The sequence below is a fragment of the Oncorhynchus clarkii genome, chromosome 22, assembly GCF_045791955.1.
Source record: "Oncorhynchus clarkii lewisi isolate Uvic-CL-2024 chromosome 22, UVic_Ocla_1.0, whole genome shotgun sequence".
Lineage (NCBI taxonomy): Eukaryota > Metazoa > Chordata > Actinopteri > Salmoniformes > Salmonidae > Oncorhynchus > Oncorhynchus clarkii.
Window position 1 is genome coordinate 45,873,015 of NC_092168.1, and position 20,498 is coordinate 45,893,512.

General features: G+C 41.1%; 1 protein-coding gene across 1 annotated transcript; it reads left to right on the forward strand.

Annotated features, from left to right (window-relative positions):
- Positions 1 to 1,965: 1,965 nt before the first annotated feature.
- LOC139380148 (trace amine-associated receptor 13c-like) lies at positions 1,966 to 20,454 on the forward strand. The gene is made up of 4 exons (XM_071122592.1): positions 1,966 to 2,923; positions 9,363 to 9,482; positions 17,413 to 17,598; positions 20,315 to 20,454. The coding sequence occupies exons 1-4, from the start codon at positions 1,966 to 1,968 to the stop codon at positions 20,452 to 20,454; spliced, it is 1,404 nt and encodes a 467-aa protein (XP_070978693.1).
- The last annotated feature ends 44 nt before the right edge of the window (positions 20,455 to 20,498 follow it).

The following is a 20,498-nucleotide window of genomic DNA, read 5'->3' on the forward strand; positions in this document are numbered from 1 at the left end:
CCCATGTCCTCAGTGATTCTCTCCACAGAACAAAGAGAGGATGTTGTTTTATAACCCAACCCTAACCTGTGGTTGACCAATTAGAATGTCTTGCAATAAAACTGGGCCAATAGCCAAATAACAGGTATCCTGTTTCAGGCTCAACACCAAGACAAAATCCTTCCATGTCTCTGACCCAATGATCATTAACTCCCTGTTACAGGAAAACACTATTTCCATTGATCGTTGATTTCCTCTTGACCGTTAGTCCTCTGCGTTGGGTATTATCTTAAAATGTTCTTAGTCATTATGGTGTATTGTGAGTAGATTGATTATGGAGGAAAACAAAATATTCAATTTTTTTTAGAATAGGGCTTTAAGTAAATGTAAGAAAATTGGGAAAAAATCAAGGGCTCTGAATAATTTCCGAATGCACTGTATCTGTTTTACAGTTTAGAAACAACTTTTGTATCTACTCCTGACCCCTCCTGTCTCAGCCTCCAGTATTTATGCTGCAGTAGTTTATGTGTTGGGAGGCTAGGGTCCGTCTGTTAAACCTGGAGTTTTTCTCCTGTCTTATCTGGTGTCCTGTGTGAATTTAAGTATGCTCTCTCTAATGCTATCTTTCTTTCTCTCTCTCTGAGGACCTGAGCCCTATAACCATGCCTCAGGACTACCTGGCATGATGACTCCTTGCTGTCCACAGTCCACCTGCCGTGCTGCTGCTCCAGTTTCAACTGTTCTGCCTGCGGCTATGGAACCCTGACCTGTTGACTGGACGTGCTACCTGTCCCAGACCTGCTGTTTTCAACTCTCTAGAAACAGCAGGAGCGGTAGAGATACTCTCGATGATCGGCTATGAAAAGGCAACTGATATTTACTCCTGAGGTGCTAACTTGTTGCACCCTCGACAACTACAGTGATTATTATTATTTGAGCATGCTGGTCATTTCTGAACATTTGAACATCTTGGCCATGTACTGTTATAATCTCTACCCGGCACAGCCAGAAGAGGACTGGACACCCCTCATAGCCTGGTTCCTCTACGTTTCTTCCTATGTTTTGGCATTTCTAGGGAGTTTTCCCTAGCCACCGTGCTTCTCAACCTGCATTGCTTGCTGTTTGGGGTTTTAGGCTGGGTTTCTGTACAGCACTGTACATCAGCTGATGTAAGAAGGGCTTTATAAATAAATACATTTGATTTGAACAAACAAGACGAACTGGCACAGACAGACAGGAAACACAGGTATCAATACACAGAGGATAATGAGGAAGAAGGGAGACACCTGGAGGGGGGTGGACACAATCACAAAGACAGGTGAAACAGATCAGGGTGTGAAACAAACAGGCAAAATGTCAGTATAGAGACAAAGCGGAGTCGCAATTGAGCGGCTCAGACACGGGATGTATTAATAAATCAGTTCAGATCGACATTTTTATGGTCTATGGAATGCCACTATTTTGATTGTATTTGCTATTAGCATGTACACCATAAACTTATACTATCTCATCAACTTCCCTACTGTCAACTTTCCTACACACTGACCAGCTGACATGTGGTGGGCCATCATGTGTCCTGAGCTTGTGGCTTATGGTCCAAAATGAGCTCTGACATCGCCCAAAACATTTAGTCTTACACAGTTTAAAATGTAAAAAAGACTTTGAGTGACCAAAACATCACCCATGCTATTTTTTCCATCATCATTTTCTATCATCTCCGAATATCAGTAAGGCTGAAGGACAGGCTTGGTGGAAACAGCAACATCCAATCCTGTCATACATTACATCATGTTTTCACAAATTATTTGCTTATCTAACCGTTTGTTAGTGTGTGTGTATGTGTATGTGCACAGAGAGGCTCCTGGGAGGGGAGTGTCAGTAGCTCAGGGATAAATAGAGAGGCAGAGCTCAGAGTTAGTCAAAAGGCGGACCTGACAAGGTCACACACAGAACCAAGCAGGAGCAGGACCTCAGCATTTGTTACAAATGGAGAAACATGAAGATGTTCAGTACTGTTTTCAAGACGGAAACTCTTCATGCAGGAAGGCTTTGCTATCGACATCTATCTACATAACACTGTACATCTTCTTCTCATTGATTTCAGCAGTTACAGTATTTTTGAACCTACTGGTGATCATCTCCATCTCTCACTTCAAGCAGCTCCACACTCCAACCAACCTGCTCATCCTCTCTTTGGCTGTGTCAGATCTCCTGGTGGGACTGATTGTGATACCAGTAGTGACTGTAGCATTAATGGAATCATGCTGGGGTTTTGGAGAATATTTCTGTGTGTTTCAGATCTACATTACTTTTTTATGTACTTCTTTATCTCTGGGTAATTTGGTCTTGATAGCTATTGACCGCTATGTTGCTGTGTGTGATCCCTTATTGTACCACTCTAAAATAACAACAACAAGAATGATGTGTTGTATATCCATTACCTGGTGTTGTTGTATCATATACCGTGCTGCTATTATAAAAAACTTTGTCAATGTACAGGTACCCAGTAGGTGTTTGAAAGAATGTTTTATTGTTGAAGGAATAACCTGGGGTAATATCATCGATCTTGTAATTACAATGGTTGTCCCGTGCTCTATTATTATAACACTTTATGTGAAAATCTTTGTGGTGGCCAGATCACAGGCCAGAAATGTTTTTTCAAAAGAGGCTGCCAGTGTGTCTGGTGTTAAAACTGTACAGGCAAATAAGTCTGAGAGAAAAGCAACAAAAACTCTATCTATTGTTGTTTTCAACTATTTTAATTGTTGGATTCCATTTCTATTTGTTTTCTTTTTTACTTTTGTAATTGACAATTTATTATCAGTTATCATTGGCTTTCTGCCTCTTGTTAATTCCTTAATTAATCCAATAATTTATGCTTTCTTTTATCCATGGTTCAAAGTGACAGCTAAACATATTTTAACTCTGAACTTAAGGCGTTCAGGTGTTAGCTAGGGATGGGGAAAAAGTGTGACACCAATGAGGCCACCGAGGACTGGAATTGCCCTTCTAGTGTCTAGTGGCTCACTTCAACAAGTACAGTAAAAATTAAATGTACAATATGCATGATATCAGATAACATCCAAGTCTATCTCAATGGTGTATTGTGTAAATAGTTGATGGTCAAATTTAAGAATATGCAACTTTGGGTAACACTTTATGATATCATTCAGTAATAAACCATTTGTAAGGAATTTACAGTTTGTTCACCATTTATTAATCATTACTTCCACATTTGTTATATGTTAGTCAGTTAGGCATTATCACATGTATAAATAACTACTCTATCCACTAATGATTCAACACAACAGCTCAGGAAACCACAGCAGACACTTTAATTAACCTCAACATACTGGGTATGAACACTACCACTACTCTCACTACCACTACTCTCACTACCACCACTCTCATTACATCACTGCTGCCAGGTCAGGGGTCACACCAGAGCGGCTCTCTCAGATGCTGTGGAGTCAGAATGAATATAGAGATTAGTAAGACTTTATAATAACACTTTGTAATAAAGAATGTATAATGGATTTGTAAATAAGTCAATAGTTTATTAATCATTCATGTATCATTACTCTCATTACAGTAAGTTAGTTATTCACACATTTATAAACAACTTTTATAATCTGTAATAGTGATTCATAAGATCATCCAGAAGATGTTTAATGAATTAATTTATAAACCATGTACTAATCATTAGTAAAGTAGTTTTGCAGTCCCTAATCTAAAGTGAAGACTATTCAGACTTTATTAATACTTTATAAATGTTTTGAACAGTGACCAGTGAAATGTATCACAAAAAGATGAACCTGCTATTGGTAGATATTCCAGTACTACCTGATGACACATAAGGTCTCAAAACGACCCAGAACAAATCAATGGTTAAACAATAAGCACACAACACAGAGGACGTTAAAGGAAATATATTGAACATTTTATTCCAAAACAGTCACTCTGTTGTAATAGTGTGTTCAAGGAAGTATTGTGTTTTGTCTGAAAATGATAACATTCTTGTCTGTTGGCAGTGACCACCAAAACCAAGTGTGGATTGCAGTCACTCATTAGAGCAGTTCATAGACTGCTTACAGGGGAAGGGAACCAATATCTAAATATATAATTTAACTGAACATTACATTTAAAGGCTTAATACCTTTAATACACTGCAAGTGAAGTTTTCCAAAAACGTATGACTCTCTTCAAATGAGGGGGGCATGTCCAAAATGCTGGAGTAAAAAGCCCAGTTTAAAAACAGTTTTTCTGCAGAGCTTTAAACCCACTGGGCACAAACTTGTTGAATCAGCTTTGTTTCTTTTTTAACCAACATGGAGTAGACATTGAATTGACGTCTGTGCCCAGTGGGCAGGGATTGTTGTCAGTATGTGCAGTGGCCATAGGATGGCAGTATAATTCCCAATCTGTGACTGACAGGTATAATATGACTTATTCTATATGAAAGAGAAGTATGTCTGTTCTATGAAGTACATTTCTATCTGAACATTCTATGTTAGGTGAAAAGTGTTTCTGTATCAAACTGAGAAGAGACCATCTGTCTGAATAATACCAACGCCTTTTCATTACAGGAGACTCACTGAATATAAGGGTTTTATTATGAGTGATACAAAACAAACGAAGCACAAAACATGGCAAACAAACCTTTCCTTAAATATACTCCACCATCCACCCACTTTCTTCAAGTTAACCTTAAAAGTCCTGAGACCCCAGCAAAAAAGTGTCTGCAGGATGGTGTGGTTGGTGCCGCTCAGCGGTAACAGGCACTTTCCGTGGCAGGAGGTGGCCAGGTAGCCTTGTGGTGGGATGATGTAGACCTGCCAGAACCACGTTCTTGAAGTCCATGTAGAGGGGACAGGCCTACACACATGACTGGGCGTCACCGGGAAGTAGACAGCGCTCCTCTAGCGTTGGATAGCTTGCTAGCTACTTCCAGACACATGATGAGAGAGCACCCCACTCTGACCACTTTACTCGGCCTAGCAGAGCTAGTTGGGCTGATTTCATGTTATCCAGAGCATTGGTGACTTCAACTGTGCTGCTGGCAACAATTTAATAATGCTTTTTTGACAATGTTTACTGTCACCGGCCATATTCAATGGGTGTTGAGCATTTGTATATTCGTCAAACAATCTATTGAAATTGTTACTTTCATAATGGAGTCTATTGTTTAGACATGTAGCAAACTAGCTAAATGAACACTGTATGAATCAGCAGGTAGCTAAACAACCATGTTCAATGTTAACTAGTTAACATAAGGCTATATCTAGCAATGCAAAGGGCTCTGAGATACAAATAATATTACTACACAGATCAAACACGTAACGTTACCAAGCAAGCCAGCCAGCTAATGTTAGCTAGCAAGCAAACAGTACACTATAACTTTGAAATGACTTTCTGACTAAATTAGAAACGCGTAATATCTGAAAATGTAGCTATCCAGACTATCTTTCCCGTCCGTATACAGTACCGGACAAATGTTTTAGATATTCATTCAAGGTTTTTTCTATATTTGTATTATTTTCTACGTTGCAAAATAATAGTAAAGACATCAACACTATGAAATAAGACATAAGGAATCATGAAGTAACCAAAACAGTTTTCAAAAATGAATACACCTTATGAATAAAGTCTCCCCCCACATTTTGATGAAGTCATAAGTATTTGGACAACATCACTTGTAGTTTATTAAAGGTAGTAACCTTTTAGATGTAATTAATGTATTTTGATATTGTTTCCCTTACCCTGTAAGCAGTCTATGAACTGCTCTAATGAGTGACTGCAACATTCCCTCACCTAACGTTTTAGGGGGAGAGCAATTCTTCTTTATGAGGTCATCATTTCTCATCATTGTACCGACAGATATATCCCACTGAATATCACTGTAGAATAGGCATAAAATGCATCCTCCAATTGCAACATCTGCCTATGCCAAAGCACAGGCCTTTTGTCTCAAGAAAAATGTATATTTGTAATGCCGTCGCAGACAGTTAGGCATACCTAATTTCAAAATAGGCTGTCAACGGTGAATGATAATTCTTCACGTCCTAACTGCATGCCAATCAATGATGTCAATCCGTTTTATGGGAATGTGCTTATAGATCTTCTTGAATTATTTTATTTGAACATTTATTTAGTGTGTCGTTTTCATAGAATTTTGTGGTAATTAAATATAATTAATTTAGAATTTATCAGAAAAACATTTCCAGACATATTTTTACCAGCTCGTTATATTCACCCCCGCGCTATGACGGCACAACATCCCTCCCTGTACACTCTAAAAATTAGAGGTTCAACAAGGGTTCTTCTAAGATCCTCTAAGTTCTTTCAAGAACATCAGGGTTTTTGGCATCGAAAATGGCCCCCAAAAGGTTCTTCCAAGAACCCCATAGGAGGTGGGGTTCACCGAGGAACCGCCGAAAAATCGGTCTTTTCATGACAATGTCTGTAGCGTCTCTTCTATGCCCACAAGCTTCATGGGCCTTGTCGGAAGTTGGTACCTCCGATGGGAAAACTTCTATCTGTAGCATCCGAACGGTTTGGACTACAAACTAATATGACCCCACCGTCGACTCTCACAAACTCCTACATGTTGGTTGTTTTGTATGATGCCCTCAAGACTCACGAAACTCGCCTCAAGGTAACCCCGTACCAGTTTTAAAAAATGAAGGGAAGTATGGAAATACTTTAGTGCCAACAAATAGATATAGGACAGACAATTCAAAAGATAGTTCAAAAGGAACTATCTGTTTTTACTATGTATACAGTGCGTTGGGAAAGTATTCAGACCCCTTTAGCTTTTCCACATTTTGTTACATTACAGCTTTATTTTAAAATGGATTAAGAAAATAGCTAAATGATCCATAGTATGACCATCTTAAAACAATTCCTAGTCTCAGTTTAGAATCTTTGGAGGGTTCATCCTAGAACCCTCTATGTAGAGTTCCACCAGCCTTATTACCCTTTAATTACCCACAACCTTCATTCAGAATGATTGCCAGGGTAGAGTAGATTTAATACTGACACTACCTCAATCATCTCAACTGGAACAACCATATCAGTAACGGGTGGAATAAATCCAATTACTAGTAGATTGGATTAGATTGGTTGAAACATTTTATACTACACAATCAATCAAAAGTCATAGATATTGTAGTAAAACAATTCTGCAAAGCTCTCTGCAATAGAGCATGCTGGGAAATATGAGATGGTTCTATGTAGAACCCTTCTTGCCTTCCGAATAATCATTCTTGCTTTCCCAAAAAGGGTTCTTCTGATCCATACGGTTCTTGGTAGAACCCAATCCCTCCATAAATAACTCTTGTGGAACCCTTTTTTGTGTAGTGGGTATGTGAACAACTCTTTAATAATGTTAGTTTGACTTGTTCAAGTTTCTCACATCAGAGGGTCCTGTTATCATCTGTAGGCAAGGCTCTTGAATAATGAGGTTCAAACTCTCAATTTAAGATCAAGCAATTATTAAGCTACATGGGCCTAGACAATCCATATTTGAACATGTTTGATATTTAAGACCATTTGCATTTTGAAAACAATTGCATCTGGAGTTCCTTCAAAATTAACCAGTGTGACATTAATGAGGGGGACAAAGTCAAAAAGTATTTTGTTTATTGAAGATAAAGGCAGATGTTGACTGTGACCTAAAATGGCTCCGGAGAAGGCTGACGTTCTACGTGTCCCCAACCGATTGTGTTTTTATGTTTATTTGCAACTTATTTTTTTATTTAATTTGTTCCTAATTTTGCTGCTACCGTCTCTTATGACCGAAAGTAACTTCTGGACATCAGGACTGCGATTACTCACCACAGACTGGCAGAATCCTTTTATTCCTTTAACGAGTCTGACGAGCCCGACGCGAATTATGTACTGCGTTCTTGGGAACAGGCCCAGGTCCTCCTGATTTGCGTGACAAAGTGGCCAAAGGGCAAGCTGCCTTCTGAGAATTTGTAGGCAATCGAATAAACCCCCACTTCCTTCCATTCTGCTAGCAAACATGCAATCGTTGGAGAATAAAATCGATGACTTATGCGGAAGATTATACTACCAACAGGCCATTCAAAACTAATCTTATTCTTCACGGAGTCGTGGCTGAACGACAACACTATCAACATACAGCTAGTAGGTTATACGCTGTACCGGTAGGATAGAACAGCGGTGTCTGCTAAGACAAGGGGTGGCAGGATATTTTTTTTGTATATAACTTGTTGAGGATAGGGGGCAGTATTTCCATTTTGGATGAATTGCGTGCCCATAGTGAACTGCATCAAACTCTGTCCTAGATTGCTAATATATGCATATTATTATTACTATTGGATAGAAAACACTCTGACGTTTCAAAAACTGTTTGAATTATGTCTGTGAGTATAACAGAACTCATAGGGCAGGCAATCTTCCAAACAAGAAGTGAAATTCTGAAAGTTTGGGCAACTTTGACGTCATCGCCCCCTCCTTTCCGTGCGAGTTATCTTGGACCAGCAGTCAGTTTTTAGGCACGTGAGCTGAAAGTGATAGCAAATGCAGCTACTTGGACAATAGTATTGGACATTATGGAACAAAACAACAATTTATTGTGGAACTAGGACTCCTTGCACTATATTCTGATGAAAGATCATCAAAGGTAAGGGAATATTTATGTTGTAATTTCGTATTTCTGTTTTTCCGTAACGTTTAAAAAAAATCTGACGCAGCGGTTGCATTAAGAACCAGTGTATCTTTAATTATATGTAGAACATGTATCTTTAGTCAAAGTTTATGATGAGTTTTTCTGTTATCTGGCGTAGCTTTCTATAATTCCTCCAGATTTTTGGGAGAAATTTCTGAACATGGCATCTATGTAAACCAAGATTTGTGGATATATAAATGCATATTATCGAACAAAACATAAATGTACTGTGTAACATGTCATATGACTGTCATCTGATGAAGATTTTCAAGAAGTTAATGATACATTTTTTTTCTAATCCTGCTTTTAGGATTTTTATCTTTGGCTGGAAAAAATGGCTGCGTTTTTTTTTTGGTTTGGTGGTGGTCTAACATAAATATATGTTGTGTTGTGTAAAACATTTAAAAAATCTGACATGATGGGTAGATGAACAAGATATGTATCTTTCATTTGAGGTATTGGACTTGTTAATTTGTGAAAGTTAAATATTTCTAAAGAATATTTTTGAATTCCCTGCGCCACCTTTTCAGCTGAACGGGACGTTTCCTTGTGCAGGATGAATGCATTCACCACAGCAATGTCGATGAAATGATAGAAGGTCTTGTACCATGTCATCGTCTTATGGAGAACATTGTAATAGCCTATCAGCGCATCTGACAGGTCCACACCTCCCATGCTCTTGTTGCAGTTGGAATGGGGAATTTTTTTGCGGTCCATGCCCCAGTAGCGCTGAGACAACAGGTGTCCGGCTGGATGAACCAGCTTCAGTGGGAGATGGACACCTTGGCACTGGGGGCTCCCATTCGGAGTCAGTGTCACTGTGAAATAAAATGTTCAGTTAGAATAGTTTCACATATGAGCCGTGTATCAAAAAGTGTATAATGAACAGATATATATAGAGTACAGGGAACATAAGGTTGAATATATTATTGTAGACCTGCTAGATCTACTGTCTCTATTATATTATGACAGACCAGCTAGATCTACTGTCTCCATTTCACTTTGGCCACAACAATGTGTGGGCCTGCCCTCCCCTCAACAGCCTCATAGGCTATTTCATGTGGGGGTGGGGTGGGGTGGAGCGACAGACACACGCATCTCGGCCATGCTCCCTCTAATCCACAATATGTGTATATGTGTATATAAACACACAAACATACCCCCACCCACAATGTATAGCCAACGTGTACTTTACACATTTCATTACCTTTTTATATATTGCTACTAAAATTTTAAAAAATCACATTTTATATGATTCATTTCAAACAACGGCATTAGCAAGAGAAGAACTTACCAGTCCAAAATGATGTCCTCTCCGTTCAAAAAAATATTCCTCCATTTTAGAATCAAAGCTATTCTAGCTAAATGAATAGTCCTCCAACAATCTGTCTCACTTTCCCAACAATCTGTCTCACTTTGCCGATCAATTTCTTCTAAAATTGTGTGTACATCTGTATACATCTGTAGACTTAGATTGGGCTTTCCCTGACTTAGTCGCCATGCTGATTTATAAATAAACATCTGAAGATGCGCTTTATCAAAATAATGCTGTGCGTGACATGCCTGGCTCCTTCCAGTATGAATCTTCAATGGCGAATGACCCTCTTTACGCCGGAGTTGACTACATGGATTGGTCTTCCAACACGAACATTACATATTGCCATTTACCTCAGCTCATTGGCTATCTACTCAGCTAGATTTCAAGACGATCAGTGGTCATTGGGTTAAAATACAGTCAATCAACGAAACAGCGGTCATATCATTGGTGCACAATGTCATTACATGTTGTCTTCAAATCGGTTTCTTTCAGTCAATACGTCCCGCGAAATGACCCATCACGTTTGGTTGTTATACAAACAACCAGTTGATTGCGATGAAAACAAACATTACTGGATAAAGTCACGTTTAGTGTGTGTATTTACATTGAATGTGTCGTCAAATGGAATGAGACGGAATTCACGACAAGCGGTTCAAACAACAAACAAAAGACCATTCATTGTGTAAAAATGAGCATTGGGATTGCAAACAGAGGAAGATCGTCAAAGGTAAACAATTTATTTTATTGCAATTTGTGATGTTACGCCTGTGCTGGTTGAAATAGTTTTTTTTTTAATGGGCTCTGTTCTCAGATAATCGCATCGTATTCTTTCGCAGTAAATCCTTTTTTAAATCTGACAACGCAGTTGGATTAGCAAGATTCTAGGCTTTCGACCCATGTGAGACACTTGTATTTTCATGAATGTTTAATATGACTATTTATGTAGCGATCACCGTATGTTGTCAAATTGAATCCCGCTAACGGGTTCGGTGCGCAGAAAAGTTAATGGAGAGAAGTTTAAATCCATTTTATAAAATTTCTATCAGAATGTTAAATGTGCATCCAGAGGGAATAAAAACTCTGGACCACCTTTACTCCACACACAGAGATGCTTCCAAAGATCTCCCTCCATTTGGCAAATCTGACCATAATTCTATCCTGATTTCTGCTGACAAGCAAAAATGAAAGCAGGATGCACCAGTGACTAGATCAATAAAGTGGTCAGATGAAACAGATACTAAGCGACAGGACTGTTATGCTAGCACAGACTGAAATATGTTCTGGGATTCCTCCAATGGCATTGAGGAGTACACCACATCAGTCATTTGCTTCATCAGTAAGTGCATCGACGACATCGTCCCCACAGTGACCGTACATACCCCAACTAGAAACCATGGATTACAGAGTACATCCGCACTGAGGTAAAGGCTAGAGCTGCCGCTTTCAAGGAGCGGGTCTCTAACCTGGAGGCTTATAAGAAATCCCGCTATGCCCTTCGACTAACCATCAAACAGGCAAAGCTTCAATACAAATACGAAGATCGAATCGTACTATACCGGCTCTGGCTCTCGTCGGATGTGGCACGGCTTGCAAACCATTAGACTACAAAGGGAAGCACAGACGAGAGCTGAGAGCTTCCCAGTGACACAAGCCTACCAGAGGAGCTAAACTACTTCTATGCTCGCTCCAAGGCAAATAACACTGAAGTATGCATGAATGGCTGCTGCCAACATATGACCTTATGTCCGGATGCCGTGTGCATGCCCATATTTGCGCATCCGGTCAGGACATCCTGGCCGGAAGTTATCACATGTATGGGCAACTTAGGATGCACACTTTTAAAAAAAACCCTCTGAGCAGCTGCGTAAAGAATGGAGAATCTACAAACGTTAGATAATATAACATTTATTTATCCGAAATATATATATATATATATGTATATATATATATATATATATACAAATGTTTAATTCATAAGAATACGTGCATTGCCCCCCGTTTAAAACACATATAACACCTGTTTAATATTAGAACAATATCTAATTGTAATATTCAAACAATTCCCAGAAAGAAAATACCTAACGCCTCCAAATCTAAAAATATATTATTTTTACTAACTTACCTTCAGAAAGCTCCATTAGGATGGATTCACAGATGATCTTTTAACTGTTCGGTCTGATAACTTTTCTGGGCTGTTGGCCTGGTGTTTGGAGTTGCACTAAAGCCGTCGTTCCGCGGTCGTGTCCCTAACGAGAGATGGTACGGCATAGGTATACAGAGCAGGGCGTGACGTTTTTTTTGGGCGCCATCCTATATGTAAAAAATGGGCCTGGAGTACCCCAGAATGTTTAGAGAACAAAACAGTGATTTTAAAACAACAGGAGGGGATGTCTAGACTTATTCTATGCTGGCTGTATTGCCTTTTGATTTCCTACAACCTCAGGGATATAACACCTTCTGTTTTTTTTAGAGGAATCCTGTATGCAATTGTCGCCGGTATTCCTTTGTTTTAAACCCTAGGGGCTGTCTCGACATATTGGTATTCCTTTGTTTTAGACCCTAGGGGCTGTCTCGACATATTGGTATTCCTTTGTTTTAGACCCTAGGGGCTGTCTCGACATATTGGTATTCCTTTGTTTTAAACCCTAGGGGCTGTCTCGACATATTGGTATTCCTTTGTTTTAAACAAAATAGCTTCCAATACTCTACTCAGCAAACTGGATGCAGTTTATCACAGTGCCATCCGTTTTGTTACTAAAGCACCTTATACCACCCACCACTGCGACCTGTATGCTCTAGTCGGCTGGCCCTCGCTACATATTCGTCGCCAGACCCACTGGCTCCAGGTCATCTACAAGTCCATGCTAGGTAAAGCTCCGCCGTATCTCAGTTCACTGGTCATGATGGCAACACCCACCCGTAGCACGCGCTCCAGCAGGTGTATCTCACCGATCATCCCTAAAGCCAACACCTCAATTGGCCGCCTTTCGTTCCAGTTCTCTGCTGCCTGTGACTGGAACAAATTGCAAAAATCGCTGAAGTTGGAGAATTTTATCTCCCTCACCAACTTCAAACATCTGCTATCTGAGCAGGTAACCGATCGCTGCAGCTGTACATAGTCTATCGGTAAATAGCCCACCCAATTTACCTACCTCATCCCCATACTGTTTATATTTATTTACTTTTCTGCTCTTTTGCACACCAGTATCTCTACCTGTACATGACCATCTGATAATTTATCACTCCAGTGTTAATCTGCAAAATTGTAATTATTCGCCTACCTCCTCATACCTTTTGCACACAATGTATATAGACTCTTTTTTTTTCTGTTTTCCCTACTGTGTTATTGACTTGTTAATTGTTTACTCCATGTGTAACTCTGTGTTTTCTGTTCACACTGCTATGCTTTATCTTGGCCAGGTCGCACTTTTAAATGAGAACTTGTTCTCAACTAGCATACTCGGTATAAAGGTGAAATGAAAAATAAATGAAAACTTAACCCTAGGGGTTGTCTCGACATATTGGTATTCCTTTGTTTTAGACCCTAGGGGTTGTCTCGGCATATTGGTATTCCTTTGTTTTAAACCCTAGGGGCTGTCTCGACATATTCTGTCTGGAGTTTTTGACTTTTTAGCCCCCACATCCTCTGGGGTGAGAAGTTCTGATTTGAAAGGCATGTGTCAATGAATCGAAAGTGCCCATTTTAAGAGACGCGCACACCCAATTCTAAACAGCATCACGCACCTTTTTGGTTTCAAACGACAGAGACACACACCCCCACCCCCCTTTTGTTTTTGAAACACACACACATACACGCCCGCACACTCATGCACCCACTCGCACGCACCCGTCTTTTCCAAAAGCCTTTTTCTCCTGGCTTGGTGATAGATGGAAAGGACATTCCTATCGTTAAAAGGTGAGATACTGTTTTAAAATCCTTTATTAAATTTAGTACAAACCTTTTTAAAACATGTTAGAATTAATTTACCAATTTTACTGCGCAATATTTAAACATGCACAAATGTTTTATGTATAAACATTGTTGGCCTACAGTTGTACATCATTACCACACACAGTACTAAACTTTAATGTTTATAACATACCGTTGTGGGGAAGACTGTATTCGTATAAAATAAGACATTGTTTTGAAACGAACTTCCCATTTTTTCCCAGAAAATCCTTTCTCTGCGACAGATTCCAATTCGTTAAAGGGTGAGATACCATTTATTTAATTCTAAATCTTTAGTACATACAGTTTAAAACATGTTATCATTAATTAAACCTTTTTACTATTCCTTTCTTACAGATATAGGGTCTGGTTAGCCCTGACCGGCATCCGTCTCCAATTCACCAACACCAAGACAGGCTCTCTTGCACGCTCCATCAAATCTCCGTAAGTTTTCACTCCAGGGATAGATCATATGTCGGGCATGTAGATCCTGGGTATGTCTTAAGGATAGACGTGGCCAGCGCTGTACTTGTTCACGATTATGGAAAAGACTGTCCAGCTTATTCATAAGGGTTATGAATATGGGATAATCAATCCATTTAAAGCTAAACACTGGCATTAAAAAAGTTTACATCCTTGCATGCTTTGGAAAATACATATGAACTGACAGACTTCGTCGTATTTGCACTATCAAATTGTTCACATGCTAAAATTGTCACTTTGGAGTCAGGGTTATACGCCATTGAAGCGATTCTCAGGGCCTTCAGATCACTGCGGCCGCAGACCAGTTCTTCCATTGCATATCCGGGCAGAGTTGTACTACTCAGGGCCTGTTCAATTTGACAGAGCGCTAGCCTTATCTTAAGCCATTCTCTCATCCGCAGCGCAGGAGGAAAAACTCCTAGGTTTTGCATGAAAAAGGGGTTTGGGGCCGCTGTCTGTGAATATCTTAACCGTAGATTCAGGTTGGAATATGTGAGACATATGTCCCTCACTCGTACCCGAAACTCCTTTAAAACATTCTGGGTTCTCACGCAAAACTTCTTCGAGGCTTTTGTCATTGGGTTCATGACGAGACGCATAGCACCCCGAGAACTGGCCTAGGAGACACAATTTTCTGTTTAATGTTCAGGGTTTTATTTTTAAAATCTTGTTTAGTGTTCTGGGGCTGCATGTCTTGTTCTGGGCTTTATTTATAATGCGTCTGCCAACCCCAATACCCCAGGACATTCCTGTTTCATAGGCAACAGCCCTAAGGTCAATTAAACAGGGGTGGGGGGGGCATACTCTTTGAAATGTTCAAACCCCCCCCCCCCCCCCGCCGCCCCAGTTCAGAGGTCCCTAGACATCAATCATCATGACAACTTCAAAGGAATAAATTAACACACCCTCTAACGCGTGAGAACAGGATGCCTATATATGGGCATAACCACGTAATAACTTCCCGCCAGGATGTCCTGACCGGATGCCCAAATATGGGCATGCACACGTCATCCGGACATAGGGTCATAAATCAAACATTTGACGTGTGCTGTCTACTTTATTCTCTCTGGTATAGAGTACAGTATAAACATTTGAGATGAGTAATATAGGGTATGTAAACATTATATTAAGTGGCATTGTCTAAAGTGGCTAGTGATACATTTTTACATACATTTTTCCATTATTAAAGTGGCTGTAGTTGAGTCAGTATGTTGGCAGCAGCCACTCAATGTTAGTGGTGGCTGTTTAACAGTCTGATGGCCTTGAGATAGAAGCTGTTTTTCAGTCTCTCGGTCCCAGCTTTTATGCACCTTTACTAACCTTGCCTTCTGGATGATAGCGGGGTGAACAGGCAGTGGCTCGGGTGGTTGTTGTCCTTGATGATCTTTTTGGCCTTCCTGTGACATCGGGTGGTGTAGGTGTCCTGGAGGGCAGGTAGTTTGCTCCGTGATGCGTTGTGCAGACCTCACTACCCTCTGGAGAGCCTTACGGTTGTGGGTGGAGCAGTTGCCGTACCAGGCGGTGATACAGCCAGACAGGATGCTCTCGGTTGTGCATCTGTAGAAGTTTGTGTGCTTTTGGTGACAAGCCAAATTTCTTCAGCCCCCTGAGGTTGAAGAGGCGCTGCTGCGCCTTCACCACACTGTCTGCGTGGGTGGACAAATTCAGTTTGTTCGTAATGTGTACGCCGAGGAACTTAAAGCTTCCTACCCTCTCCACTACTCCACAACTACACAGTTGTGGGTGAACAGGGAGTACAGGAGAGGGCTCAGAATGCACCCTTGTGTGGCGCTCCAGGGTTGAGGATCAGCGGGGTGGAGATGTTGTTACCTACCCTCACTAACTGGGGGTGGCCCGTCAGGCATTCCAGTACCCAGTTGCACAGGGCGGGGTCGAGACCCATGGTCTCGAGCTTGATTACAAGTTTGGAGGCTATTATGGTGTTAAATTCTGAGCTGTTGTCGATGAACAGCATTCTCACATAGGTATTCCTCTTGTCCAGATGGGTTAGGGCATTGTGCAGTGTGGTTGCGATTCCGTCGTCTGTGGACCTCTTGGGGCGGTAAGCAAATTGGAGTGGGTCTAGGGTGTCAGGTAGGGTGGAGGTGATATGGTCCTTGACTAGTCTCTCAAAGCACTTCATGGTGACAAAAGTGAGTGCTACATGGCGGTCGTCGTTTAGCTCAGTTACCTTAGCTTTCTTGGGAACAGGAACAATGGTGGCCCTCTTGAAGCATGTGGGAACAGCCGACTGGGATAAGGAATGATTGAATATGTCCGTAAACACACCAGCCAGCTGGTCTGTGCATGCTCTGATGACACTGCTGGGGATGCCGTCTGGGCCTGCAGCCTTGCGAGGGTTAACACGTTTAAATGTTTTACTCAGGTCGGCTGCAGTGAAGAAGTGTCCGCTGGTTTTTTTTTGCGGGCCGTGTCAGTGGCACTGTATTGTCCTCAAAGTGAGCAAGGAAGTTGTTTAGTCTGTCTGGGAGCAAGACTTCCTAGTCCGACAGGGCTGGTTTTCTTTTTGTAATCCGTGATTGACTGTAGACCCTGCCACATACCTCTTGTGTCTGAGCCGTTGAATTGCTACTCTACTTTGTCTCTATACTGACGCTTAGCTTGTTTGATTGCCTTGCGGAGGGAATAGCTACACTGTTTGTATTTGGTCGCGCGAATGCTGCAATCAATCCACGGATTCTGGTTTGGGAATGTTTAAATAATTGCTGTGGGTACGACATCGTAGATGCACTTGCTGATAAACTCGCTCACCGAATCAGCGTATATGTCAATGTTGTTGTTTGATGCAATGTGAAACATATCCCAATCCACGTGATTGAAGCAATCTTGAAGCTTGGAATCAGATTGGTCGGACCAGCGTTGAACAGACCTGAGGGCGGGAGATTCCTGTTTCACTTTCTGTCTATAGGCTGGGAGCAACAAAATGGAGTTGTGGTCATAACCTAATGTTTTGTCTGTCCCTTGCAGGTAGACTGGTGTCAGGCTGGAGCGGTAGCTGCCACAGCTGTGTGGAGAAACATTGGTTTTTCTACGTGTCCGTCCTGCAGCCAGTGGAGCAGCTCTCTCTGGCTGAGTTGGAAATTAAGATCCCAAGATCCTCCTGGTCCCACAGCATGTCCCTGTACAAGGTGCCACGAGGCCAACCTCAGACTGGTGCTGTCCCAGTAGGTGCAACTGGAACCACACTAAAACTGTACATTTTATTGTAAAATGTACAGTAACTTTCAGGAAGCAATTGGCCAGTAAGTTACTGTAATTTATTTTACAGTACAGCGACTGTAATCCAATATATGGCAATGCATTTTATGGTACTAAAAATGTTACTCTAATCTAATTTACAGTATATTACTGGAATTGCCCATGCAGCTACATATTACCCAGTGTTCTTTGCAAGTTTTAATTTTTACATTTTGGTCATTTAGCGGGCGCTCTTGTCCTTAGTAACGTACCGTCATTGCATTCAACCAAGGTTGATAGTAAAGAACGCATATCAGTCAAAGCAAGTAAAACATTTCTGTAACCATTACTGAAAGTGTTGTAATAGTTAAGGATGTATTGGTCTTCAAAATAATTTTATTTGCAACACTATCTTATGATATACAGTGCATTCGGAAAGTATTCAGACCTGTTGATTTATTCCACATTTTGTTAGGTGCCCCATGGTGGCTGTGGGGTTATAGTATGGGCGGACAACGAATTCAATTACATTTTATCGATGGCAATTTGAATGCACAGAGATACCTTGACGAGATCCTGAGGCCCATTGTTGTGCCATTCATCCGCCTCCATCACCTCATGCTTCAGCATGATAATTCACACATGTCCGTCTTCAACATCTGTACACAATTCCTGGAAGCTGAAAATGCCCTAGTTCTTCAAAAGCTTGCGTACTCCCCAGACATGTCACATATTGAGAATGTTTGGGATGCTCTTGGTTGACGTGTATGGGAGCATGTTCCAGTTCCCGCCAATATCCAACAACGTTGCACAGCCATTGAAGACGAGTGGGACAACATTCAACAGCCTTTAAAAAAAAATACATTTTATTTAACTAGGCAAGTCAGTTAAGAACAAATTCTTATTTACAATGACGGCCTACACCGGCAAAACCCGGACGACTATGGGCCAATTGTGCGCCGCCCTATGGGACTCCCAGTTTTTGATACAGCCTGGATTCAAATCATAGGCCTAATGAATTAATTTCAATTGACTGATTTCCATACGACTGTATTCAGTCAAATCTTGTGTTTCCATTTTTGTTCAGAATGGAATAAGTAAAGTTACTCCTCTGTCACAGATTGTGATTGATGATGCCTTCCTCTGACTACTGTACATACTGAAAGCAATACCTGTCCTCTGTTTCACTCTGCAGGAAAATGTTTAAAGAAATGTTGCTCTTTATTCTTTACTTTGGATATGAGGTTAAATGTTTAATATGAGGCGACATTATAAGTATTCATACCCCTTCACTTTTTCCACTTTTTGTTACGTCAGACATTCTAAAACTGCTTAAGTTGTTTTTTACCCCTCATCAATCTACACACAATACCCGACAAACAGGTTTTTAGAAAAAAATAAACAAATAAAAACAGATACCTCATTTACATAAGTATTCAGACCCTTTGCTATGCGACTCGAAATTGAGCTAAAGCACTTCCTGTTTCCATTGATCATCCAGGAGATATTAATACAACTTGATTGTTTTTGGCTCCTGAATGCAGAGCGGTCTAAGGCACTGCATCTGGTTCAAATCCAGCTGTATCACAACTGGCCGTGATTGGAAGTCCCTTAGGACGGCGCACAACTGGCCAAGCGTCGTCCGGGTTTGGCCGTCATTTGTAAATCATTTATTTTTAACTGACTTTCTGAGTTAAAATGTTTGTTTTTTATTTTGTTGAGAAAGGCACACACCTCTCTATATAAGGTCCCACAACTGACAGTGTATGTCAGAGCAGTAACCAAGCCATGAGGTCAAAGGAATTGTCTGTAGAGCTCCGAGACAGAATTGTGCCGAAGCACCGATCTGGGGAAGGGTCAACAAAATTTCAAGAACACAGTGGACTCCATCAATCTTAAATGGAAGGAGTTTGGAACCACAAAGACTCTTCCTAGAGTTGGCAGCCCGGCCAAACTGAGCAATTGGGGAGAAGGGCCTTGGTCATGGAGGTGACCAAGAACACGAGAGAGTTCCTCTGGAGTTGGGAGAACCTTCCAGAAGGTCAAATCTCTGCAGCACTCCAACAATAAAGATTTTATTGTAGAGTTTCCAGTTGGAAGCCACGCCACAGTAGAAGGCACATGACAGCCTTGGAGTTTGCCTAAAGGACTCTCAGACCATGGAAAAACAAGACTCTTTTGCCTGAAAGCCAAGTGTCTGAAGGAAACCTGGCACCATCCCTACGGTGAAGCATGGTGGTGGTGCATCATGCTGTGGGGATGTTTATCAGCAGCAGGGAATGAGAGACTAGTCCGGATTGAGGGAAAGATGAACGGAGCAAAGTACAGAGAGATCCTTGAAGTCCTGATAGCTCTGGAGCAGGTTCTCAGACTGGGTCTAAAGTTCACCTTCCAACAGAACAACGACCCTAACACACAGCCAAGAAAACGCAGGATTGGCTTCGGGACAAGTCTCAATGTTTTTGTGGCCCGGACTTAAACCCGATCGAAGATCTCTGGAGAGACCTGAAAATAGCTGTACAGCGACGCTCCCCACCCAACCTGACAGAGCTTGAGAGGATCTGCAGAGAAGAATGGGCCAAATTCCACAAATATAGGTGTGCCAAGCTTGTAGCGTCATACCCTGGAATCACTGGCAAATGTGCTTCAACAAGGTACTGAGTAAAGGATCTGAATTCTTATGACTCTCCAGAGAGTGGTGTGGTCTGCCCAACCATCATCAAGGACATCAACCACCCGAGCCACGCCCTGTTCACCCCGCTGTCATCCAGAAGACGAGGTCAGTACAGGTGCATCAAAGCTGGCACTCAAGGCCCTCGAACTGTTAAATAGCCAGCACAAGCAGACTACCACCCAGTTATTCAACCCTACACCTT

Excerpts from the sequence above, each read along its gene's own strand:
- LOC139380148 (XM_071122592.1), top strand. The coding sequence starts at position 1,966 with ATGGAGAAACATGAAGATGTTCAGTACTGTTTTCAAGACGGAAACTCT. Across the intron at positions 9,483-17,412 it reads ACTGGGGGCTCCCATTCGGA|GTAGACTGGTGTCAGGCTGG; the intron begins GTCAGTGTCACT and ends TGTCCCTTGCAG. Across the intron at positions 17,599-20,314 it reads ACGAGGCCAACCTCAGACTG|AGAGTGGTGTGGTCTGCCCA; the intron begins GTGCTGTCCCAG and ends ATGACTCTCCAG.